Source organism: Rattus norvegicus, chromosome 8 (assembly GCF_021556685.1).
Source record: "Rattus norvegicus strain SHRSP/BbbUtx chromosome 8, alternate assembly SHRSP_T2T, whole genome shotgun sequence".
Classification (NCBI taxonomy): Eukaryota; Metazoa; Chordata; class Mammalia; order Rodentia; family Muridae; genus Rattus; species Rattus norvegicus.
Genome location: NC_141541.1, coordinates 31,764,852 through 31,790,522, shown reverse-complemented (window position 1 = coordinate 31,790,522; position 25,671 = coordinate 31,764,852). Strand labels below are relative to the sequence as shown.

The 25,671-nt window shown below is 46.3% G+C and overlaps 2 protein-coding genes across 2 annotated transcripts in view; one reads left to right on the top strand and one right to left on the bottom strand.

Annotated features, from left to right (window-relative positions):
- Nucleotides 1-17,911, top strand: part of Jam3 (junctional adhesion molecule 3) — a 60,845-nt gene extending 42,934 nt beyond the window's left edge. The window contains 8 exon segments of the mRNA NM_001004269.1: nucleotides 7,967-8,032; nucleotides 8,735-8,848; nucleotides 13,525-13,677; nucleotides 14,102-14,304; nucleotides 15,158-15,257; nucleotides 16,387-16,516; nucleotides 16,599-16,653; nucleotides 16,944-17,911. Of these exon segments, the coding sequence (NP_001004269.1) occupies nucleotides 7,967-8,032; nucleotides 8,735-8,848; nucleotides 13,525-13,677; nucleotides 14,102-14,304; nucleotides 15,158-15,257; nucleotides 16,387-16,516; nucleotides 16,599-16,653; nucleotides 16,944-16,979 (857 nt within the window). The 3' untranslated portion in view covers nucleotides 16,980-17,911.
- A 2,085-nt stretch (nucleotides 17,912-19,996) lies between these two features.
- The window catches only part of Ncapd3 (non-SMC condensin II complex, subunit D3), a 69,251-nt gene continuing 63,576 nt past the window's right edge, over nucleotides 19,997-25,671 (bottom strand). Inside the window, exons 34-36 of the mRNA NM_001034000.1 lie at nucleotides 20,811-20,885; nucleotides 20,660-20,723; nucleotides 19,997-20,584 (exon numbers count right to left, since the gene is read on the bottom strand). Coding sequence (NP_001029172.1) covers nucleotides 20,476-20,584; nucleotides 20,660-20,723; nucleotides 20,811-20,885 — 248 coding nt within the window. The 3' untranslated portion in view covers nucleotides 19,997-20,475. The remainder of the gene's footprint in view (nucleotides 20,585-20,659; nucleotides 20,724-20,810; nucleotides 20,886-25,671) is intronic.

Here is a 25,671-nt window from a genome sequence, read left to right as displayed (position 1 = left end):
TATATATATGACATTAAAGTATAAAGTTTACTCTTATTAGCTTGTTTCCTTAAACTAAACATAAAACTCCAATATTTATTTTGAATTGTTAGTTATATTTATTGACTACATTTATTTGTTTAATTAATACATCGAATATACCTGCATTTCTTTCATGTTATAATTTAAATTAGAATGTTTTTTCCTTCCCTTTTGTGAACAAGGTCTCAGTGCGGCCTGGATCGGCCTCGCACTTGCTGTGCGTTCAGAACTACCTCAGATGGTCTGCTTTCAGTCAGCATTCTATGTGTTGGGGTTACAGATACCCAACTAGCACACCTAGCTCGTGTGAATATTTCTCTTATTCATTGAGGAAAGAAAAATAAAACTAAATTGCTTTTTTTTCTACGTATATAACTCAGTAGTCATGAGTTAGAAAAGATTTTCCTGTAATAACCAAATTCTTAGTAGTGTATTTTCTTGTCCTGTTTTGGTGGGACTGAGCTGAAGTTAAACTGTACACATGAGAATTGAACTTACTCTTTCCCCTCATGAACCCATTCTTAATTTTCCTCATCCTTCAATCCAGTTACACTGGATACTTTTAGACCATGTTTGTTTTTTAACTTGTCTTTTAACATGTTAAAGCTGAAACTTACGTAGTTTGAATAAATTTCTTGTTGCTATGACAATAGAAAAAAGAAATCTCAGTCCTTCTTTACAGTGATCTATGGTAGGTCTGGGAGCCATGAAGTAGCTCTCCCATTCCCATTTACAGTAGGACCGTCCTCCTTCACCTCCCTGGACAGCAGCAGTAAGGCTGTTTCCGTGTACTTCCTCAGACTGCACAGGCAGAGAGGGCCTTTGGAGAATATAAGCAAGATGGAAGATTATTGAGGAGTTCATACAGTTGGAATGCAAATATAACTTGGTATATATTTGAATCGAATTGAATATATTTCATTTGAATTGAATTGAATATATTTTTGGAGCACATAAGAGCACATATTCTGGTCTTGGAATTCTGATTCCAGAATTTGTAATGAGATGCAAATAGTGTTTACAGGACCAGCTCACACAGAGTTGCATCAGGCCAAGTCTTCTAGTCAGGTCAAATGTTAGGGATGATGTATTTGCAGATGAGATGTTTTACAGAATAAGAATGTGTCTTGACACACTCGTGTACTTAGTCATCATCATTGTCATGTCTCAGTACCTCCAAGACGAGTCTCATGGAAAAAGATGTCTGTCTAAGCTTTCGAGTCAAGCGTAGTATACCCTTGTCTGATTTGTCTGCTGCCAGGAACTGTGATGACGCTGGGCTCGTATGAACATGCTGACCACACTCTCTCTTCTAACTATGTTACAGTTCTATACTTGTTTTAGCCAAAGCAAAACTCATAGTGAGCCAAGCAGGGATGCTATCCAGCTTGTTTTTTGTTCTACAAACTTTTTGAACGATTAAAAAGGAAGGGGATCAAGGATCAATTACAAAAAAAGGTGGGCTGTTATTCTGGGTGATTCTTTCCCTTCCTGTTTCCTTCCCCTTCTGTCGGTCTGCCTCCCATACCTGTCTTCAGGCCTACTTGCTATTTTGTTCTTCCTGCATTCTTCCTGGAAGAGTGTTTGGTGCTGATGGAGGGCAGAGGCTACACTACATTGCCCTGCGGTTTGGTACTGAAAAACATGTGTAATGTGGGTGTCCCTTTTTCTCTCTTGGTCTTTCCTCATAGATTCTGTGCACATTGAACTCCTCCCGCTACAAATTCCAGACCTTCTCTTTCAAGTATACAAAGCAACATCTTAGAGAAAGGAGAGGAATGGGCGTGTGTGTGTGTGTGTGTGTGTGTGTGTGTGTGTGTGTCTGTGTGTCTGTGTGTCTGTGTGTGTGTGTCTTCTTCCAGGATAGCCATTTCTTTACTTATGCCTGTCTCCGGGATTAGACAGAGTTTTACTAGTCGATATTAATCGTGTCTGTGCTTGAGAAATCTTTGGTGGAGCTGGAGGGATGGCTCAGCAGTCAAGTCCTGCTCCTGCAGAGGGCCTGAGTTTGACAGGCAGCCCCATAGCAGGTGGCTCAAAGCCACTTGCTCACCCTGGCTGTGGGGGATCTGGTGCTGTCTTTGGATGCAGAAGGCATCCTGTGCAACTTCCACCCCAATATATACGCATGGTTAAAAATAAAAGTATTTTTAAAAAATAAATCTTTGGCTTGAGTTAGGAGACAGTAGAATCAAAGAGAAACAGCATCTCGTGTGACCTAACATGGGATATGGCGAGCACTGCCCTGGCTCTATGCTCTGAGACTCCCTCAGAGGAATCTGAGGCACGTGTACAGTGACTCCCATTGTTCTTTTAAGAAGTACCATGGGCAGAACGTTAGCAGGTCAGAATTCTCCAGGGAAACAGATCTCCAGAGAAGAGGTATGGTAAGGAATTGTGTTGAGGTTATGAAAGCTGACATGCTAGGAATGTATAGTGTGTCCCTACAGCCTGGTGACCTTGGAGAGACAGTGATGTCACCAGACCCAAAGACATTTTGCTGAAGAACTTTCTCTTCCATGGGGAGGGTGATCTATTTAGATCTATTTAGATCTGCAGCCAATTTTAGGATAAGATCTAATGATACCAGAGAACCCAGAGTTCCACAGTTTAAATAGTAATGGTATGCAAAAGCACCCTCCACATTGACACATAAAATTAGCCATTCGAGCCAGATTTATTTTTAATCTCATCTTGTTTAACTGATCCTTTTTTTGTGTGTGTGGGTTGTTTTTTTCTTTCTTTCTCTCTCTCTCTCTTTCTTTCTTTCTTTCTTTCTTTCTTTCTTTCTTTCTTTCTTTCTTTTCGTTTTTCAAGATAAGGTTTCTCTTTGTAGCCTTTAGCCCTGGGTATTCTGGAACTTGCTCTGTTTACCAGGTTGGTCTTAAACTCAGAGATCTACCTGCCTTTCTCCTGAATGCTGGGATTAAAGCGATCTCTCTCTCTCTCTCTCTCTCTCTCTCTCTCTCTCTCTCTCTCACTTCATTTTAAGGACTGGTTAGATTATATCGACATTTACTTTGGCCTTGACCACAGTGGGTAGGTTTAAGCAGGACTTCCTCCAGCTGTGCTCTGGTCAGAACCTGTTTTGGATGATTTAGATTCTGCTGTATGTGTAGGTGGATGGTTCTGGACAATAGCATTCTGTGTTTGACCTCCCTCAATTCTTGTCCTTAAATTCCTGGAAAGTTGGCTAATGTGCTGTGCCATTGTTGAAATGATGCCTTATACTGAAATACTTTTCTGTAAGGTGGCTTTCACTGAACAAGTATAAGCAAGTGTTCTTCTTTGAACGGTAAACATGCAGTTAATGTCCATGGAAAAGCCTGTGTTGCTGCTTTATATTTAGACTTGAGCCCCAGTGGGCCAGTGCAGTCCCACAGTGCTGTGTGCTGACGTGATATTCATGGCTTGAGTCCTGGATGGGGAAAGTTTTCTTTTGAGCAGGAGACAAAGTGAACAGAGTGCCAGAAAGCTAAATATAAATCCTCTGAGAGCCAGTCACACACAAACTGGGTTTTAGCAACAACATATTGTAGACTGAAATAATTTTAAAAGAAAAATTTCCTCCTGGCTTATAGTAATTGGTATGAATTGCAGTTAATGTAATTTTCCATGAAAAGCTAAGCTTATCGTTGCTCTCCTCTCCTGGCCGGCCCTGAAGATAAATAAAGCCACTGCTAACGAGAGAGAGCCTTCTCCCATTGTGGCAACTGCTTATTCACCAGTCAGTAGACCCAGTCTCCTGTTTGCATGGCTTTGGTTCTAAAGGGAGGAAAGAAAATGAAGGATGATGCATAGTTTGCTCTGAGAGGCTGAGCGGTGCTCATGTGGGCTGGGAGTCACCCTTGGAACTGAGTTCTCCTGAGCGTGCGACAGCCCTTAGAACATTGAGCCACAGTGAGCTGACTGCAGAGCTAACAAGTGTGCAGGCCGGAGCTCAGGCCATTCCACAGTTCAGCACCTCTCACAGTCTAAGTCTGGGTTTGTCGCAGTATTTTATGTTATTGGCTGGTCTTGCTTGAGGCTCTCGAAGCATTTTATAGCCAGTCACTTTGGGGCAGTAGAAGGAAGCATGGGTGTCTCCAGGCTGTTTCTGACTACAACTACAGATGGAGGCCTGGCCCCACCAAACAAGTGGCTGCTCAAGGCTTCCTAGCACTGCGTGTGAAAACCTCTAGGCATGTTTGGCAAGACCCAAAGATGTGCTCATTCCAAGGGGTGAGGGGCTTGGACAGTGGTCCTTGCCTTCACCTGCTTTAGTTAGCATAGTGGCTTCACTGTGGCGTTCTCATCTGGGCACGCCATTATACTTTGCTCATGCTTGCCCCTCCTTCTGCCTCTCCCACCCATCCCTGTCCACTCCCAACAATGTCCTCCTCCTGACATCCTCTGTCTCTCATATATATGAGAAAAAACACACTATTTCATTTTCCCTTTATCTCATTCCCTCTTTTCCCTTCACTTTAGATTCTTCCTCCCACAGTCCCCTTTCCTGTGTGTGTGTGTGTGTGTGTGTGTGTGTGTGTGTGTGTGTGTGTGCGCGCACACTCGAGAGTGCATGTACATAAGAGAGAAAACGTGTCTTTCTGAGTCTGGCTTCTAAGTCTCTAGGTCTCTCAACACTGAAGGAGGAAACTGCAGTTCTTATCCACAGGTGCCTCAATTGTTCCCGATAAGGAAAGGGAAGGGGAAACAGAGAACACAGCGCTCTGGGTGCTGGCCATGAGGAAGGCGCTGAACGTCAAGACGCCAGTGTTTCCTCCTGAGCTTTATCATCTTCATCTTGCCTGTTCCCTGCCTTCTCCCTTAGTCCAGATCCATGCTGTGAGCTGGAGGAAGAGGGTGGTGGGTTGGAGATGGCAGTGCCAACTGCACATCGCACCAGGACCTTTCTTAAGCCACTTCCCTTGCAAACTTCTCTGCACAGGGATTTTGGTAAAACAATGGGCTATCAGTTTAGACTTCGGGGTCTAATTTATGTTTTCCTTTTAGTATAAAATCTCTACTATGTGAATTTGTTGCTGTCTCTTTTAGTTCTGGGTAGATTTTAGCATGTTTCCTGTAAGAAAATTAATAAAATAAAATCATGAAGTAGGAATGATAAGTCCACACTCCTGGTTTAATTCTTGACTGTGCTTGTTGTCTGCCCCCTGCCTGGGAAGTGGATGCAGGAGTCTTTACACTCAAGGGCACTGGGGGGCTGAGTGCTGCTCAGAGGTGCGCTCGTTAGAATCCCAGCAGCCTGTGTGCATCCTTGCCCTGCTCTTTTGCTTATCGAAGTACGGGTTTGCTGGGTCTTTTTCTACAATAAGCATCACTTTGCAGGCAGGATGATAATTTCCTTTAGCAGAGCAATCAGCTGATATACAAGAAGCAAACCACTGTAGTTGGTGCCTGTCAGAGTCCTGCTGTCTGTAAGTTTAGGTCTCACTCCTGTCTGTCTGCTCTGCACACTACTGACGGGCTCCGCACCTGTGACATCATACAGTCTTTAGCTGGTGGATTTCATGTGACTGTTGTTGTGACAGGTACAACAGTACCTGACTACTGTTGTTTTCCCCGGGAAAGCACAGACTTGCCTTATGGGTAGAACGTCCAGAAGGGTGGGGTGCTGGTAATTCTTGGAGCCAGCTTTGTAACCAGAGGATATGAACACTCGGAAATGACCTGAGATACTCTGACCTTCTCAGCTTCATTTGCTTTGCTCAGACTTACGGATGTCAACTTTTCTCCTGCCTGCTCTCATTGTGCTACAAATAACCTGTTGTTGGTGCATTGTAGGATGTCCTTGGGACCCTTTTATCATTTGGAAAATAAATAGCTAGATCACAGATAAGGGATTTCCAGATGTTTATCATCGCTCCCTAACTCCTCCTATTTTTTGAAACAAGGTCTCACTCTGTAGCCCTAATTGGCCCTGAATTTACTATGTATCACACTCTGGCCTCAAACTCTTGCTCTTCCAACCTCAGCCTCCTTAGTGCCGAGTCACAGGCCTGCACTACCACTACTGGTCCCTCACTTCTTTTTTAAATTATTTTAAATAGTATTTTATTTTTTTTAAAACTCACACATTTATACAATGTTTTGATTACATCTCCACCTCTTCCCCGCACCCCATTGCCTCCTACACTCTTTCCCTCCCTTGCAGCTTCCTCCTCCCTCTGTCCTCCCTCTTTTTGTTGTTGTCCTTGTTATTAATAACTGAGCCACATTAGTGCTCTCCATATGCACATGGGTGAACGTGTGGACATCATCGCAGCTTGAGCAACCTATTAGCATCTGCATCCCCAAAGAAAGTTTGGCTCCTTTTCTCTCAGAAGGCTTTAATTGCCAGTACTTCTCTAAAAGAAGCAGAGGCTTGGGCCCTCCCTCATCCACATTGGAATTTTTCGACTGGCTTGATCGCGTGCTGGTTACTGGCACAATAGTAACCACAGATGCCATGAGTCGATGTATATAACAGCTATGGCATATCCAGAAGCGAGCATTTTCACATCTCTCCTCTCCATCCCGTTTTTTATGTTCCTTTGACCTGTTTTGCAGTTTCCTGAGCGTTGGATGGGGGGAGCTTGACAGGGATGGTGCTTGCCCAGCTGAGCACTCTATATTACTTGGCATACTCTGCGCTTGACCAGTTTTATGAGTCTGTGCATTAACAGCTCTGCACCTCAACAAGAGGCTTCTTTGTCCACGGTTGCAATGGCTGTAGGATCCCCAAGGCATAAGCTTTGACCAAGTTCCTAGTACTACTTCCTGTGGATCAGGGTTACCCCCTAACAGTCATGCCACTGTTGTACCAGTGGCCATAGGTTGCCAGCAGGTCAATATTGTAGTGTGCAGTGTCCAGCACTGGGTAAGGCCATTGATGTCTTTTCTCTTTAGCAGCCTATACAGCACCTTCTGGCAACAGTGTAAGCCAGCTTCCTGTTGACTTCTCTATGTCCTGCATCTAAAGCCAATAGTGTCTTTATCGATTTGCAGTTACATCAGTTAGTGGACAACCAAGAGCAGAGGCAGTGGCCTGTCCTCAGTGTGCCTTTGAGGCCTTTATGACCAACAACTCACAGGGAGCTCTTGGCCAGATCACAGGGGCAAATCTGTGGGGGCCTTTTCTTGATTAATGATTAATGTGGGAGGACCTAGCCCACGTGGGTGGTGCAACCCTGCCCAGGTGGTCCTAAGGCATTTGGGAAGCAGGTTGCGGAAGCCATGAGGAACAGGCCAGTAAACATCATTCCTCCATGACTTCTGCTTTAGGTTCTGCCTGCAGGTTCCTGCCTTGATTTCCCTCAGTGGTGGAGTGTGAAGAGTTGTAAGATGAAATCATCTCTTTCCTCCCAAGTTGCTTGTAGTCATGGTGCATTATCAGCAATAGAAACCCAACCTAAGACACTAAGTGCCATTTAAACATGAATACAGGCTGGAGGGATAATCTCAGGGCGCTCTGCCTTGGAACCATTGAGACCTTAGTTAGGTCTCTAGAGAAAGCAGCTGTGGTGGTATACGTCAGTCATCCAGTGCTGGAGACGCAGAGAGCCTTGAGGGTCACACTAGATGTCCTATCCTAATCCAGGAGTCCAGCCTGGTGAGAGACCCTGTCACAAACGTAGCAGAGAGGCCACCCACGGCTCATTAGGATTCACAGAGAAGCCATCTGTTCCAGCTTGCTGGGTCTTGGTGCTGTCCTTTGTCATCATGGGTAGTAATAACGGGAGGTTCTTTCCACTTTCCAAGCTTTCCCTGAAATTCTCTTAGCTTATGATAAACAAAGGGAAGCATCAACTACTGCTTGTCTGTCAGACACTGTTGAGGATGTGTTTGCACACCCCTGGGTTTTGTAATGCACATCCATGTTTGCATGGAAGGAAAAGTTGTGGCCGCCACTCAGTGTTTCAGCTGTCATGGGGATGTCTGATTTTACCTGTGTTTTTCCCTTCAGGCTGCGTGATAGAGGCAGTGAACCTCAAATCCAGCAACCGCAACCCAGTGGTTCATGAATTTGAAAGTAAGTGCAAGGAAACATGGAGCGGCATGGGGCCCTCTAGTGGACATTGGTAGCTCTGCAGCCAACCCAGCACCTGTTCCAGTGTATAGATGTATTTATATATTTGCTGTTTGAGACATGATCTCACTGTGTAACCCTGGCCAGCATGGAATCTACTGTAGAGACCAGACTGGCTTGTAACTCACAGAGATCTGTCTGTCTCACCTTCCAGGTGCTGGGATTAAAGTGTGCACCACCACACCCAATCTATTATCATCTACAAATATGTGTTTGTGACTGTGTGTCTGTCTACGTACATGTCAGAAGGATGCTGCAGAGGCCAGAAGAGGGATCTCTAGGAGATGGAGTTATAGATAGTTGTGTGCTGGAAGTTGAACTGCTCTCTGCAAGAGCAGTAAGTGCTCTTAACCACTGAGCCGTCCGTCCAGCCCCTACTCCCCTGTGTGTAATCGGCAGGAATGTTCAGGACGGCTGTTGTGTATGGGTAGACTAGCAGCGTGCTCTGCAGTTCACACTGGCTGCCATCTGTTTCCTGCCTGCCCTTGTACCTACACAACAGAGAAATCTCACATGATAGATGCGGTGTCTGAGGGAAGGTATGCTCTCTGTGGTGAAACCCTTACTAATGTTTGTATTGTTCTTCTGGCAGAAGCTCATCTTGGAATGTCTGGACTTTATAATCTTTCTCCCATTGCTCTCCAGGTGTGGAATTGTCTTGTATCATTACGGACTCACAGACAAATGACCCTAGGATTGAATGGAAGAAAATTCAAGATGGCCAAACCACATATGTGTATTTTGACAACAAGATTCAAGGTATGCGCTACTCTTCTTTTGTTCACAGGTCGCGGAACTTATTTACAATAACATTTTCCCACATTATTAGCCTGCTCCTCTTCTGAGTTTCTGAGTTTATCGTTGGAGAATATTTTAGTTTTAGCATTGATATGAACCCCCCTGTCCCCGTCCAATGCAGCTTCAACAAATCCCAGCTTCTTAGTAAGGACGGATCCTTGCACAGATCACCTGAGAAATCACAGCAAACCATTTCCTTAGCCATGTTGTTACGGCCCACGACAGACATACTGTGAGTGAGCGCCAAAAGGGATCATCACAGCAGCTTAGGGACACAGGATTGAGCTCCACTGTGTCCAGGGTTAGGTCTGGGACCTCCTTACACTGTCCTGCGGCAGGACATTATCTGGGGGCAGTACTAATGTAAGCTACCATCGGATGGCAAGGAAGAGGAGGAAGAGGAGGAGGAAGAGGAGGAAGAAGAGGAAGAGGAGGAAGAAGAGGAAGAGGAGGAAGAAGAGGAAGAGGAGGAAGAAGAGGAAGAGGAGGAAGAAGAGGAAGAGGAGGAGGAAGAGGAGGAGGAGGAGGAAGAGGAGGAGGAGGAGGAAGAGGAAGAAGAGGAAGAGGAGGAAGAAGAGGAGGAGGAAGAGGAGGAGGAAGAAGAGGAGGAGGAAGAGGAGGAGGAAGAGGAGGAAGAAGAGGAGGAAGAAGAGGAGGAGGAGGAAGAGGAGGAGGAAGAGGAGGAGGAAGAGGAGGAGGAAGAGGAGGAGGAGGTAGAGGAGGAGGTAGAGGAGGAGGAGGAAGAGGAGGAAGAGGAAGAGGAGGAGGAGGAGGAGCAGGAGGAGACGACTGAGAGCCAGGCATCAGGACAGTAGGCTGCAGAGTGCTCAGGCAGTCTACAAGATAGCAAGTGCTGCATGGTGAGAGACGTAGGGCAGGAATGAATGCTACATATGGACACACACGAACCAGCGAGCGCTCAGCTGCTGAGAAGATCTGTAGCCAAGGCCTGGCTGAGAGAGAGATGAGGAAAATTTTGAGGTACATGGGGTGTCAGATACAGTTGTCTGGACAGCAGACGGTACCCATCAGAGGTGCTAAGAGCAGTGACAGACTGGAGGTGAGCACAGCTCCGAGCAAGACCAGATGAGATTTCCTGTGCAGAGCCCGGTGGGTGGGGTTGTTCACAATGGCTGAGCTGAGGTAGCAGCATTGGAAATGCAAGGGAGAATTGCTGGGATTGACTGTGCTGAGGGATGCAGTGCTGGGGCCATGAGAGGCAGCTGTTACTTTCCAAGTGGCAGTGAGGGAGCGTTAAATAGGAGGTCCAGTGCAGGCACAGCCAGTTTTAGGCAAATTGTGGGCATTGTGATCTGCCTTCTCCAGGGCGTCAGGAGTTGTATGCTCTTAAAAATAGTTTGCAGGCTACAGCTGTAGCTCGGAGGTACAGTGCTTCCTTAGCATTGACAAACCCTGAATTCAGTTTCTATGACTGAGGTGGAAAAAAGGTCAAACCCAACAACTTCCAAGGGCTATATGTGTAGCTCGGTAGCAGCACCCTCTAGAACTGACAACTCCAGGGGATCTGACATCTCCTGGCTCTCACAGGCCATGAATGCATGCATGTGGTGTATAGACAAAACACTCCTACACTAAGAATATAAATGAGTCTTTAAAAAAAGACCCACTTATTAAAACTATAAAAACCCAATGATTTTTGGGGGTGAGGCTAGCGGGATGATGCAGTTGTTAAGAGTGTGTGCTGTTGTAGAGGACTGAGCTCAGTTCCTACTCCCAGCTGTAACTCCAGCTCCTCCGTAGTCTGTAGGTACCGTGCTCATACCTGCACGTACCCACACGCAGTACATGTAATAACAAATACTAAAAATAAATCTTTAAGAAAACTCTTATTTTCCTCGGGCTAGGGTGGGGTGGAGTGGGCAGAGTGATGGATCTGTGGATCTGGTATGCATGAGGCCCTGAGTTATCTCTTGTATCACAAATAATAGCAACTTTCTCTTTGTGGACATCAGAGCCATAGGAATGATTGTCATGAAGGACATGTACCACAAAGAAGCAGAAGGGTGGAGTCAGGACTGCTGTCACTCCTGTTACTCCTGTTACTTCTGTTACTCCTGTTATTCTTGTTGCACCTGCTACTCCAGTTACTCTTGTTACACCTGTTATTCTTGTTACACCTGTTACTCTTGTTATACCTGTTACTCCTATTACACCTGCTACTCCTGTTACTCTTGTTAGACCTGTTACTCCTTTTATACCTGTTACTCTTGTTACACCTGCTACTCCTGTTACTCTTGTTACACCTGTTACTCCTATTACACCTGTTACACCTGTTACTCCTATTACTCCTGTTACTCTTGTTACATCTGTTACTCTTGTTACACCTGTTACTCCTATTACACCTGTTACTCCTATTACTCCTGTTACTCTTGTTACATCTGTTACTCTTGTTACACCTGTTACTCCTATTACACCTGCTACTCCTGTTACTCTTGTTAGACCTGTTACTCCTTTTATACCTGTTACTCTTGTTACACCTGCTACTCCTGTTACTCTTGTTACACCTGTTACTCCTATTACACCTGTTACACCTGTTACTCCTATTACTCCTGTTACTCTTGTTACATCTGTTACTCTTGTTACACCTGTTACTCCTATTACACCTTTTATACCTGTTACACCTGTTACTCTTGTTACACCTGCTACTCTTGTTACAACTGTTACTTCTGTTACACCTGTTACTCCTGTTACACCTATTACTCCTGTTACATCTGTTACTCTTGTTACAACTGTTACTTCTGTTACACCTGTTACTCTTGTTACACCTACTACTCCTGTTAACTCTTGTTACACCTGTTACTCCTATTACATCTGGTACTCCTGTTACACCTGCTACTCCTTCCTATTACTCCTGTTATACCTGTTACTCCTGTTATACCTGTTACTCCTGTCTCCCTTGAAGTGTAAAATTCAGATTTTAGACTCACATAGGTATGGAACCACACTCTGTCAATCTCAGAACTTTTCTATAGCCAGAGAAGAAGTCCATGCTATGAGGAGTCAGGGTCCTTCCCTTACCTCTTAGCAGCCCTTATCTACACACCTGGCAGGCTTTGCATTTTCTGGAGACATCTTGTAAAGCTTCTTTTGCTTAGCACAGAACTTTCAGGAGACAGATCAGCACCTTGTTCCCTTCTGTGGTGGGATCACTGTTCTCTGGGTAAGCACCATGTTGCTTTGAGCATGCATCAGGTGATGTGGTACAGATGGGCTGTTTTACACTGGCTGTCATCAGTACTCTGTACTCATCTCTGTGTGAAGACCAAGTTCACAGCTACTGGCCCACATAGTAGCTGCACGGCAAGCTTTTGAGGAAACTGTCAGACGGGTATTCCAAAGTTGCATGGCCATTTTTTTTTTTTATGTGTGTATTTTGCCTGCATACATCTGCATGGTGGGTATGTGGAGGTCAGAAGAGAGCATTGGCTCCTCTGGGGTTGTGAGCCACCATGCAATTGCTGGGGACCAAACCTGGAGCCTCTGCAAAAGTAGTAACTGTCCTTAACCACTGAGCGAGCCACTTGCCCAGCCACTCACACTTCAGTGCTTACCCCAGAGTCACACCCACACTTGTGATCACCTGACCTTTGACCTTAATAGTCTTAGAGGATATAACGATGTCCGAGTGGAGATTCATCTCTTCATGTGCAAAGTGGGAAGCTGCAGTTTCTTGGGAGAAATATCTGTTCGACTGTTAGGTTCATCTAAAAAATGCACCTATTTCCATTGAATTGTAGATTGCTATATTGCAGAGGTAGTCCTTTTTCTGACATGGCTTGGAGAATTTCTCCTACTGTGTAGATTGTCTTCTTATGTCCTTTAAAGCACAGCTGCTGTTAACTTGATGGAATCTAGCATAACCCCAAATTTTTGTGCTTGTGTTTTTGTTGTTGTATCTAAGAAACTGTTACTGAAGCCAAGGTCATGAAGATTATGTCGTCTGGAGAGATGGCTCAGTGGTTAGAGCACTGGCTGCTCTTGCAGAGGACCCGAGTTTGATTCCACACACACCAGTCATATATCTGCTATACAGACACACATGCAGGCAAACATTCATCCATAAAAAGCAAATAAATCTAAAAAATTTAGGCATTTTTTCCTTGACTTTTAGTTTTTACTTTTTGAGACTACTTTGCTAATACTGCCCAGGCTGGCCTCGAGTTTACTCTGTTGCCTAGGCTAACCTCAAGCTCAATTCCTGTAAGCTTATGGGGTTGCGAATAAATGCCCAGTTCTTGTTCAACTCTCAGTGGGTGTTGACTAGGGAGGCAGCCAGGGGTCAGCTTTCTTCTTTTCCATGTGGATAGCCACAGCATCCTCTGTGGACTTTGTTTTTTAATGTCTATTTGTTTTTCTTTAATTTTCTTTTAACTTTTGCTTTAACTAATCGCCTCCTCTGGGGATGAGGAAGAGCAGCCCGGCTCCGGGCTCTGTCGTGAGCGCCAGAGCTGTCGCTGATGCGCAGGTGCACAGGGGGCAGGCAGTGGCCTGGTCCTCATGAAGGGCACGTCTTTCACACTGGGACAGGTAGCACTGGGCAGTCTTTTTGCTCTGCCATCAAGTCCAGCCCCACACTGTCTTCTAGTACCTCGGATCTTGTGTCTTCTCTTTTACAGGAGACCTGGCCGGTCGCACAGATGTGTTTGGAAAAACTTCCCTGAGGATCTGGAACGTGACACGGTCAGACTCAGCCATCTATCGCTGTGAGGTTGTTGCTCTAAATGACCGAAAAGAAGTTGATGAGCTTACCATTGAGTTAATTGTGCAAGGTAGGCCTCACTAACATCGAGCATTTCCACTCCAGCCCGTAGGAGTCAGTCCTTAGCTCTAGAATAAGAGGTTAGTTCCTATTTTGATTCATTCCTCCAGAGCCGTGTTCCCATGGCTATCTGCAGTTTGGGAGGGGAGCCAGTGACACTGTCCAGAGTTGGGGTGGGAGATGGGAACACGTACCGTTCCTGCTGTGTTCCTCGCTGGCCTTAGGGACCTGCCTTTGCAGCCAGCTGAAGGCTGAAGAACTGGAGACTGAGTGTGAGACGGACACACGGGCTGGAATGAACTCAGAGGGAGCAGGGTGCCGGCAGCAGGCAGTCAGTGGCTGAGCTGTGGTCTCTGGAGCTGGTTACTACACTAGGCTTCGGTATGACAGGCTTATGCTGAGATGTTAAACACCAACCTGTATTTTGCCTGCAGTGAAGCCAGTGGCCCCTGTGTGCAGAGTTCCAAAGGCTGTGCCTGTTGGCAAGGCAGCAACACTGCAATGCCAAGAGAGCGAGGGCTATCCTCGGCCGTACTACAGCTGGTACCGCAATGATGTGCCACTGCCTACGGATTCCAGAGCCAATCCCAGGTTCCAGAATTCCTCCTTCCACGTGAACTCGGAGACAGGCACTCTGGTAAGAGCTCCTCCAAGGCGAGGAAGCGGGTGTGTTTGTTGGGGCCTAGGATGCCTGTAAGGAGAGCCAGGGAGGCTCCTTTTCAAGGCAGAGGCACAACCTAGAACATGAGGAACACTACACGAAAGGTAGCTTTGCTTCCCTATAAACAAATGCTAAGTGGTAAAGCAAAACAGAAACTTGGACATCTGGATGAGTCCCAGGGGCAGAAAAACAAGTGGGTTCACATCATTAGAGTCCTAGTTTAAGTAATCAACAGAGCACATACATCTTGTGAAGGACATGTGCTTAAGAACATATACATCATGTGAAGGACACGTGCTTACTGGGCACATGCTTGCTATTAAGTCTTTATCAACAGAATTGTGATCATAGTTCTCATCATGTAGAGACTAAACATGTCTTGAATTTGCTTCAGAATAACTTCCTGGTGCCTGATGGTGACTGGCAGCACATACCTTAAATCCCAGCACTCAGGAGGCAGGAGGATTTCTGTGTGTTTGAGGCCATTCTGGTCTACAGAGTGAGTTCCAGGACATCCAAGTCTATACAGAGAAATTCTGTCAAAAACAAAAACAAAAAAAAAAAAAAAAAGAAAAGAAAAAAGAATAACCTCCTGGGAGGAGGAGTTCACATGGAGAAAAGAGAAAAGAGAAAGAAACAGCATGGCGTGGCCATGTACCGAAGGACATGCTGACTTCAGGCACTGCAGCAGGGAGGGAGGTGGCCTGGTTTGTGAAATACACTCCACATAGTGATGGCGTGAATCGCTCTGGGCCTCGGGTGCCAACCTCTGTGTCTGTCACTCAGCCTGTCCTGTCGAGTGGAGTAATACTTGTCCTTTCTAAAACAGGTTTTCAGTGCTGTGCACAAGGAAGACTCTGGGCAATATTACTGCATTGCTTCCAATGACGCAGGCGCAGCCCGGTGTGAGGGGCAGGACATGGAAGTCTGTGAGTCACTTGATTACACTGAAGACTGGGGAGTGCGTAGAAGATCCAAGTTGAATGCTAGCTTTGCAGCTGACACTGGGAGCCTGACCGGGGTGTAAAAGAGCATGAGATCTCAAGGAGAAGATCCTCAAACCAACATCCTGGGGGCTTGGGTGTTGGTAACAATCGTCATTGGAACTTGTGCCAGGTGTAATACATCTTTTTGGTAGATGATAGAAGTGTCAAAAACAGTTATGTAGGGAGCCCTGATGGGCCTCTGGGAATCTAGCCAGTTAGAGTAGCTATTTTTGCAGGAAACTCAAAAGCCTCATGCTTTTCTCCTGTTCCATGATGTCATTAGTATGTGTTGGGCTCACGGGGAGGAGTTGGGAGGAAGTGGATAGGACAAGCTGAGCCACTGGGGACCTTCCTCCATTCTTAGTTGTGACCGACCCCAGATCCTGTTGCATACACAGTTCAGGGATCACCCAAACTTGCTACAAGTGTCTGTCCATGTAAAATTGTAATGGATCTCATCCGTCCAATTTGGGGAATTACTTTAGGGTAATTCACTGCTGTAGGAAGGTTTCCTGCATTCTTCAAGCACCTTTATTTGCAGAGGGAGAAAACCACTAGAGCCTCTGCCTAGAAGCCTGCAGGGGCTTATTCGAGGGCCAGGGCCAGGCAGCCACTGAGGTGGAAGGTTAAGTTTGCATGTAATGGTTTTTATGGCTAAGATTTGAAGCTTTCTTTTCTTCAAGTAATCTCTAGCAAAGATAGACTGTATGAATTTAGGAAGGTTACTTTCCTTAGGGCCCCTGGCTCGATTCTATATAAATATAGCCATTTCTCCATGAATATTACTTACAAGATTCTAAAGCCTTTTATGCATTGGTAATTGTCTCTCAGTGGCTTTGAGTATAACTGCATTTGAACCATCCACAGCCCAGTGTGTTTTATGGTATCAGGGGTTATGGTAAACAGTATCATCTTATCCAGAGAGAGGTTAATGGGTTGGTTTCCTGTTCTCGCTAGAGTAGGCATGAGTGGACAGAGGGTTAAATGGGTCGGGGTAGGTGTTGGGAAGGAGAGCTGAGGTCAGGGTCTTTTGATGAACCACACCACCTCTGCCTATCAACTGTTTCTGCAGATGATTTGAACATTGCTGGGATTATTGGGGGAGTCCTGGTTGTCCTTATTGTTCTTGCTGTGATCACAATGGGCATCTGCTGTGCGTACAGACGAGGCTGCTTCATCAGCAGTAAACAGGATGGAGAAAGGTACACCTGCCTTGTCTGCGGTTCAGACTTGTATTAATAGTGTAGGTGCACTACTGAGCTGTCTGTCCTCTTGTGTTCACAGTTATAAAAGCCCAGGGAAGCATGAAGGCGTTAACTACATCCGGACAAGTGAAGAGGTAAGAGCAGAAACCCTGCTGGTCCCGTGTGTCCTGCTTGGAAAACCACCTTCTGCTTGGAAGCCCAGTGGCTCTCAGGGTCCTGGAAGTTAGTGTACTCCCTGAGCTCTTTGCCCCATGGAAACTCCTTAGTGCTAACTGAGGTTACTGCTGAAGAATGAGGATTTCGTTCCTAGTTTTGCTCCTGGTTTCATTTTTAGGGGACAAGATTAGCTTACATTTGATTTGACCAGTGTATGTCAAATACCACCCAACAAAGCCCCTGAATTGATTCTTTGTTGCCTTTGCAGGGTGACTTCAGACACAAGTCATCCTTTGTTATCTGAGACCTGTTGGCTGGGAGAGCACATACAAGCACCTGTGTGGGAAGCTGGTCACGGGCTGCGGGGACCCAGAGCACCCGACAGAGCTGGATGCGCAGAAGCATTTTGTTTTGGCCAAAGTTGATTCCTTCCTTCCTCTTTAACAAGCCGCAAGAATAAAAGAAATCCTCCTGAGGACGGACGTAGACAGACTGTTGCTAGCCTGATCTTATGGGCATTAGGGTGGTCTCCAAGGCCCTTCTGGTCAGCTCTCCGGCAAAGGGCAGTTGGGGCTGTTTAGCTGCCAGGACAACACTGGCCGAGAGAGGCTGAGGCGCTGGGCTGCAGCAGCAGTGTGCCTGACGCCCGTGACAGTGCCCAGGAAGGTTTTCAGGCAGTGCCTTGCTCCCTGGACCCTGACCCACCATGGTGCCTCTGTTGATTGGCCAGTATTATCATTTCTATCCTGGAGAATCTGCTTGGATCAGCATTTTATAAAAACCCAAATCAGAAAGGTGAAACTGCTTGCTGGGAAGAGGGTTCTTGCCTAAGGAACTCTCCTTCCAAAGAGTTGCCAGGAGTTAGGAGAACCTCTGTCTTAAGCTAAGTCTGAAATGGTACTGAATTCTCCTTTTCTATTGGTCTTGCTTATTTTATAAAAATTTAACATTCTAAATTTTTGCTAAAGATGTATTTTGATTATTGAAAATTTCTATATAAACTGTAAATATATTAGCATAGAGTGTTTTAAAACTTATTTTTTTAAGAGTTCAACTTAAGGTAGAAGGCTTGGGCTGCTAGTGTTCAATTGGAAAGTACCAGTAATAAAGTCTTTTAAGGTTTTTCTTAAGGTTGAATATTCCTTTGTTCAAAAGAAGTTTTAGCATTTTTTTCATAAGAAAACTTACTCTGTCTGACCACTGTTGCTTAGGAAACCATTAAAGAATTCCAATTTAGTTATGTTTGTATCTTTTTTAAATCAAGAAACCGTGGGAAGTCCTAGGCTAGTTTTGAATGGCCTCATCCTGAAATCTTACCATTTCCTATTCCCAGAGAGGCCCTGTGCAGTCCTAGTTGGATGGTCCTGCTAAACTGCGCTCGGTTACTAACTTGTGTGGGATGGAATGTCTGTCTAACCCTACACAGCCCTGACCTCAGCTCTGCACCCGATCATAATGGTCACTCACTGGTGGTATTTTGGGCTGGTCTTAGGCAGGAAGCTGAGTTCCTAGTCTTTGAGTGCCTGTGACAGATATCCAGTCTGTTTTGGGTAGCTTTTAAGACAAAGCCACTTGCTTGTGAGAATCATTTTAAATATTTGTTTAGTTGATAAATGTATCTGAGACCAAAGTCAATTTTGAAACTGAACATGGCAACTACAGTAATATTTTGAAAGATTCTTTGTTGTGACGAAAGTCTCAGCACTGCAGGCTGTCTCCTGCATGACAAGCTGTTGTGTCCAGCATAACTCTGAAGAGTATCACAAAGTGTGGCTGGGCACAAAGCCTGCCGGTGAGCGGAGTGTCTGACCAAAAAAATCAGTTTCTATCTGTCCGAGACACTGCTCCCTTTAGTGGGACATTAGAAACGCCGTTCAAAGCCTTTGCCCTTCATGAACAGATGCTCTCGGTCTCACATACTTCACCACCATGCTAGGCGCATGATATAAAGCGCCTAGAAGCCGGGAGTATCTAACGGAGTCCCTGATCCTACCTTGCACCTACAGTGTGGTTTTTATGGAATAGTTAGACACTTTGCCATCTTAATTTTTTTATATTTCAACTTTTTTTTCAACTTCTTTTTCTCATTGACTACTTGAGGCACACTTTTTCTCTTATGTCGAAGGCTATACGCTGTTAGCAGAACAGCTGGGCAGTGTTTCTGGTGCCTGCTCAGGGGTGCCTGGTCCCTCCTGCTTTTGCATCTTAGATAACATTGTCCCTCCTCTATCTTCCTCTTGGCAAACAGGGCAGCTGACACTCTAGCAGGGTGGAGTGTTGTGGAGGGAGACGACACTGGCCTTCCAGTGGCTGTTGCAGCAATAGGGTAGCCATGTTGCCCCACCTTACTCCTCTGCCCCCTAAAGCCTCCTTTCATAGTGCCACGGGAACTAAGTCTGACAGAGCAACACAGGAGCTTGGAAAGCAGGGCCCGTGACTGTACAGACATGGACTGACATGCTCACTTAACCTGCACGGTGTGACTGAAGAGACTGGAAGGAGGCTGCTGGTGTTGGCCACTGATGTTGAAGTTGTTCATAGGTGTCACAGACTTGTACTAATACGCTTGCAATTTGGTTATTTGTAAAAAACAAACAAAATAAAACCTCTCACTCGTTTATAAAAACGTAAAAAACAAAAGGAAACCATTTTCTTTCTATTAGGTCTGCCCTGATTCTTGGCATGTGGTTACTCAGTACTCCTCCATGCTAAGGAAATCAGCACCCGTGTGGCTAAGGTTGTTCACTCACGAGCAGCTCTGCCAACAGCTGTCTGAGCTTCTTTATGACAGAGCACAGGGACCCGTGGTAGAGGGTTTACCTAGGCATGATGGTCCTGGGTTAGCCTGGGGTAGGAGGAGGGTATGGTAGGACATGCCTGTTGTCCCTGCTACTCAGAAGGCTGAGACAAGAAAAGGACCGGTTGAGTCCAGTTCAACCTGCTGAGTACACACTAGATGCTCGTCTCCAAAAAGGCAGAGCATCCAATCCCATCTCTCCAGCTTCCTGAGACAGCACTGCACAGGAGACCCGTGTCACCCCATGGCCAGTGCAGCAGTCCTTAGCCGCCTCACATCAGCACACCACTCTGTCTGAGGGTCAGGAATCCGTTCCATCATAAGCGGGCTTTACCTAACAAACGTACTAATGGCTGTTGGAACCCAAGAGAACACAACAAAGTTTCCACATGGGAACAGGGGCAGGTGGGCAGATGAACTAAACCCTAATGGGAAAGATTTGACCTTAAATACATGATGCAATGTTAAGAAGACCATCAATAAAGCCTTGCTCCAAAGCCAGAGAAATTATACTAAGCGCTAGGTTACATTTATATTTGACCTTTATTTGTTTTAGAAAGACTGTACATCTCTTTTAATACAAATTTGCAATTATAAATAATAGAAAAATATTCAAAATTTTGCCATTAGCTAAGGGGACATATCTATTATATTGAATTCACACAAACTATAGACACTTATGTTACACAGAAGAAAGCTGGTTTCTAAAATCGTGTTCCTTAAAGACCAGAGTGTAACTTACCACAGAAGGTTTGATACTCAAATAGAACATCACAGTATTAAATAGCTTAATGTTATTGTGAGAAAGTCTAAATACATCATGTCTCTATTTACAAATCTCAACAACGATGATGCACACAAGGAGAGATACAAGCTGCACAAAGTTGCATTGGTGTCCTAGACAGGAGTTGGCAGGGCGCAGCGGGTCTCTCCTGTGTGGGTGCAGGCCACACCATCTTTCCTCCTTGCACACACACGGGGAAGGCAGATATCCCCGCAGGTCTCAGTTGGCTGTCTTCAGCGGGGCCTTGCGAAGGGACCTTCTGCCGGACCGGGGGTTGTCTTGGCTCCTGGCTGGAGACTTCACATTCCACTGTGGAGACTGCGGAGGCCTGGAGGAGGAGAGCATGTGGCCAGCAGCTCAATAGGACAAAGGCTCAACCAAAGCCCTACTCCCCGAAACTTACCTTTTATCAAGCAATGACAAACATAAAATGTCATTTCCTTCTTCCTGGGCTTCTTCAGGTTTCTCTGAAAAGAGTCAAACACAAAGCAATTTAGTTTTCGCAGAATTTCAGAGGCAATGGTTGTACAGACAGAAGAGAACCTAGAACTTACCTTTGGTAAAAAACGAAGTTGCTGGTGTCCCTATGTAACTGACCCCTGCTCCAAATGTGACATTGCTGATGGACTCTGGGGAAGGGAAAACATGGGTAATAAAGCTGAAGCACAGACATCAAATGCAGGGACCTACGTGAGTCTGCCGTCGGCTCTCTCTCGTCTTCACTCACAAACATGGCCATTCATCGAAAGCTTCGCTTGCCTCAGGACTTTACACTGAAACGCTGACTCTCTTCCCACCAGGGCTCTTCAAAGTTTGCACCACAGCTGTTTTCAGACTTTAGCAGCTCTCCTCACCCTTCGGTGACGGCCTGTGTGGAGGTGACCTGCATTTCCTAGTACTTCTCACCTAAGTGCAGCACCACTACTGGATCTCCGCACTTCCGCCCCACTGCGTCTCTTCCTTATCCCTATCCACCGGAAGGACTGATATGTGGTTCTCTAAGGCTTTAACTGGCCGGAACCTAAGGCTACAGATCTACCTGGAATTAGTCGCCACCCTGTCCCTGGTGCCCCTCAAGCTTCACTTCTTCCTGGTCTGTCTCTATCCTTGCTCACCATACGTATCTCAGCCCTCTCTGCCCTCACTCTTGACCTTTCGTGGTATGTCCTGACCTTTAAGGCCTCCCCAGCCAAATACACCAAAGTACATTGGGATTGTGTTCTGGGTCTTTCACCGCAGAAATTCAAGTCATTCACAGTCAGTTTTTATAAGATGCAAAGTATTTTAGCACATATCTGATAAAAAAAATAAATGCCAAGGAGATAATTTATTAGCTATACTCTCTTATGTCACCGGAGTCATGCTGATTTAAAGAACAGGTAAAGTTAATGTCTTGGTTAGGTACCTTGATGAGGCTCTGTCCATCAAGGAGATCCTAAAATCTCTCTTAGATAGAGCCCAACCCATCTCTATAAACTCAAGAGATTTCACAAACATGGTATAATCCGCTTGTGTCCACCAGGCCTATGGCTGACCTTATTCAGCAGTCCTAGCCTGTCGTACCTGTATGCTCACTGAACTGCTGTACCACCTCTACCTGCCTCATCCCAGAATCCGACAGCTACAGCCCTGGTCCTAATGTTGCATCCCTATGGGCACATGAATGAGGTTGGCCCATCATGGATGGAAAGATGCTAACATCCACTGCAGAGCTGTACCACAGCAGCTGCCCAGGCTCTGGTAACACAGTGGCAGACGATCCCGTCTTTTGCTTCTACCATCAAGCAGTGGGTGGCTGCTTGTTTTGGCCCCTGGAGTGTGTAATGACACTGGTGTAGGAATCTTCCCCTCATTCGCACTGACTCTCACACAGCCTCTCAAGCACCTTAGGTGGTTCTCGCAGCTTGAGCAGACTCTGCTTAGAATCAGAGGCAGGATGAGCAATCGGAAGATAATTTCATTCACATTAGTCAAAAACAAAACCTAGGAACGTCTAATAGGAGGCTGGGGGGCACTTACGCAATGACTGCTATAAATTACTGAAGGAAAAAGTATGTCAGATGACAAAGACTTTCTTTGTGGGATGGAGAGATGGCTGCAGCTCTTAAAGGTTAGACTCACGGCCAAAATGACAGGACTTCCCATGTTTCTGGATCACCAGAATTCACATTATGAAAATGGATGGATCACCAAAATAAAGATCCTGTGACTCTACCAAAATTCCATTGAGATCTGCAGAAACAGAGATTCTAAGATTCATGTGAAAGAAGAAAAGACTCCCAAACTGCCAAAGGGGCGGGGAGGAGAGCAGGACACTGCAGTGGCAGCTGTGCCTGACTTCAAATTGCCCCACAGACCCAGCCTGGTGGCAGGGCTGCAGCTCAACTACGCGGAGGACCCGACATCAGCCTGGACAGCTCAAGACTCCTGGTTTTCGACAAAGGTCCTTTAAAATGAAGGAAAGAAAGCACCGTCTTCAACAAGGAGGCAGCTCAAGACAACGGGCCCTGCCTGTAGAACAGTGGAATGAAATCCTCTGGAAGCAGAGCCAAGACCTCCATGTAAGACTCTGAAGCTGCTAGAGGGGACCCCGGGGCGGCAATGCCTTTCTAAACGGGATTCCAGAAACCCAAGGAATAGCTAGACCCGAGGGATGGGAGTGAACGAAACCACGAAGTTCTACCCAGCGAAGCAAAACAAACCGAAGTGAAGAGACAGGACAGGCTGAAATCTGTGTCAGTTGTTCCTCTGCTAACGCTAGTATCCACAGCACATAAGGAAGTAAACACTGACAGACAAAATCTACGGGTAAGTGGGCACCTTAGCCAAACGAGTTCTCAAAGCACACACTGCCAGTGTACACAGGGAAGGGCCGTGCTCAGCCATCGGACACGGGAATGAAAACTGAGAGGACGGCAGGTATCAGAAGGGGCGGCTCCTATCAAGCAGTGGGTAGCTGTGGTCGTGCTGACGCAGCGCCCCAGGCTCTCAACATTGTCTCAGGAGGCGAGAATGAGCCCTTCCCTAAGCATTCCTTCCTGGTTCAAAATACAGATGGGCAGAAACTGCAGCAACAGCCAGAGAAAGGACAAGTAGTGTCACGACCCAGTGACACCCGAGTTTGATTTTCCATCAAAGCTGGGTCCTTACATGCAAATCAAAGCGGCATTAGTTCGGCATGCCAGATTTTACTGCTAAGCAACACATGCTGCCAGGAAACCAACCACAGACTGAGACCAGAGACTCATGGGAGACGAACGCTGAGGCACATGTGTGCTGCTTCTACAGCATATGGTACCTCACTGCCAAAATAGAAGCACTTGGTTACCCTGAGCAGAACACTCATCATAAAAGCCGCTCTGAAAGAGGACGACAATTTTACATATGTAACGTCATACCTGCTGGTACCCAATAAACCAAAGTTACTGTCGTACTGTCAAAACGGCCACAATCCAGTTATCTAAGGAAATGTAGGGTGGGAATTCTGTTCATTTGTGTCTGCCTTAAAGGGGGAGGGGGTCCTTCCTGCATGGCAATTAGGTGTGGCCTCTCAAATCCCCTAAGACCAAAGCACCACAAGCTAACCCCATGGCAAGTAGCCAGAATCCATGTGATATGGTGGGAAAGTATGTGGGCTTCAGGCACACGTGCCTCATCCCGGCTGCAGAATGGAAGCTCTGTTCTCATCTCACAATCACCGGAACCAAACTGACCGAGAAGCTCAAGGAGCCCAGAGGCTGCAATCTGGTGTATTTGAACAGATCTCTGGGACATGTATCCTGGTGCTCTGTGGCTAGGCTTATGAAGACAGGGGTTGAAACAGCTTGCAAAAAACATTGAGGGCAGAAATAACAAAGCCTGGAGTGTGGGGTGCAATGCCAAGAGGCCTGGGGCCTTTCCGCATGAGGAAGTAAGGAGAGGGGCATTCTGGGTGAAGAATCAGAAGGGGAGGGCCTCAGGCAAGGAAGAGTGGCTTGGCACAGGGCCCTGGCATGCATGGCTGGGGCAGGGATGGAAGGCATATTCTCTAGGTAGATGCTCAACTCCACAGTATGCAAGCCAGGCAGCAGTGGTCTCAATGGTGCAAGCTGAACAGTGCCAACTGTAGAAATTGGAAACCGGAAATGACCTAAAATTTGAATTATTTTCAGTGCAATAATTTGATATCAAGTCACACCTGACCTCACACAATGGTGACAGTCAAAACACAGGCACACTGTATATTTTGTGTAAAATCACTCCAGGCTCTTCATTTGGGGGTACGTATGTAGTGTGTTGACCTAATGCTGCTTGTACTGTAATGCTAATTTAGGACCCCAAGACTGGTGTTCCACAGAGGAGAGCATCCACAGGAAAGACAGAGTAACCAGTTAATTCGATTGGTGAGTAAAGATGCCAACAGCCAATAGCTGGGCAGGAGAGAAATAGGTGGGGCTGAGTTTTGGTGGACACAGAGGAAGGAGCAGGAAGAAGCAAGCATGGAAGAACTTGCAGGAGGGAGGGGGGAGAGAGAGAGAGAGAGAGAGAGAGAGAGAGAGAGAGAGAGAGAGGGAGGGAGAGCGAGAGAGAGAGAGAGAGAGAGAGGGGAGAGAGGAGAGAGAGGAGAGAGAGAGAGGGAGAGGGAGAGCAAGAGAGAGCGAGAGAGGGAGGGAGGGAGGGGGAGAGCGAGAGAGAGAGAGCGAGAGAGAGAGCGAGAGAGAGAGAGAGAGGGAGAGAGAGAGAGCGCCACCGTGGGGTAGAAGTAAAGAAGATGTGACCCTGTGGGCTGGCAAATTGGAGCTAAGAGCAGCCCAGATGGAAGGATGAAACATACTAAGTGAGTGTTCACGGTTACTGCTCGGAGGGCAGGTTCTACGAGCACGGAGGGGAGGCAGCTCCCAGTTACTCTGCTGTCTGCACTGGCTGGTTTTGTGTGTCAACCCGACACAAGCTGGAGCTGTCACAGAGAAAGGAGCCTCAGTTGAGGAAATGCCTCCACGAGACCCAGCTGTAAGGCATTTTCTCAACTTGTGATCAAGGGGGGAGGACCCAGCCCATTGTGGGTGGTGCCATCCCTGGGCTGTAGTCCTGGGTTCTATAAGAGAGCAAGCTGAGCAGGCCAGGGGAAGCAAACCAGTAAGAAACATCCCTCCATGGCCTCTGCATCAGCTCCTGCCTCCTGTTCTGCTTGAGTTCCAGTCCTGACTTCCTTTGGTGATGAACAGAAACGTGGAAGTGTAAGCTGAATAAACCCTTTCCTCCCCAACTTGCTTCTTGGTCATGGTGCTTCTGTAGGAATAGAAACCCCGACTAAGACACTGCCTAAGGCATATTTGAAAATATAAAGGCTGTGTGTGTGTGTGTGTGTGTCTTTCATCTGGGAACATAAATGGTGTAAGGCGGGTAAAACCCCGTGCTGGGATTTTTTTTTAGTAA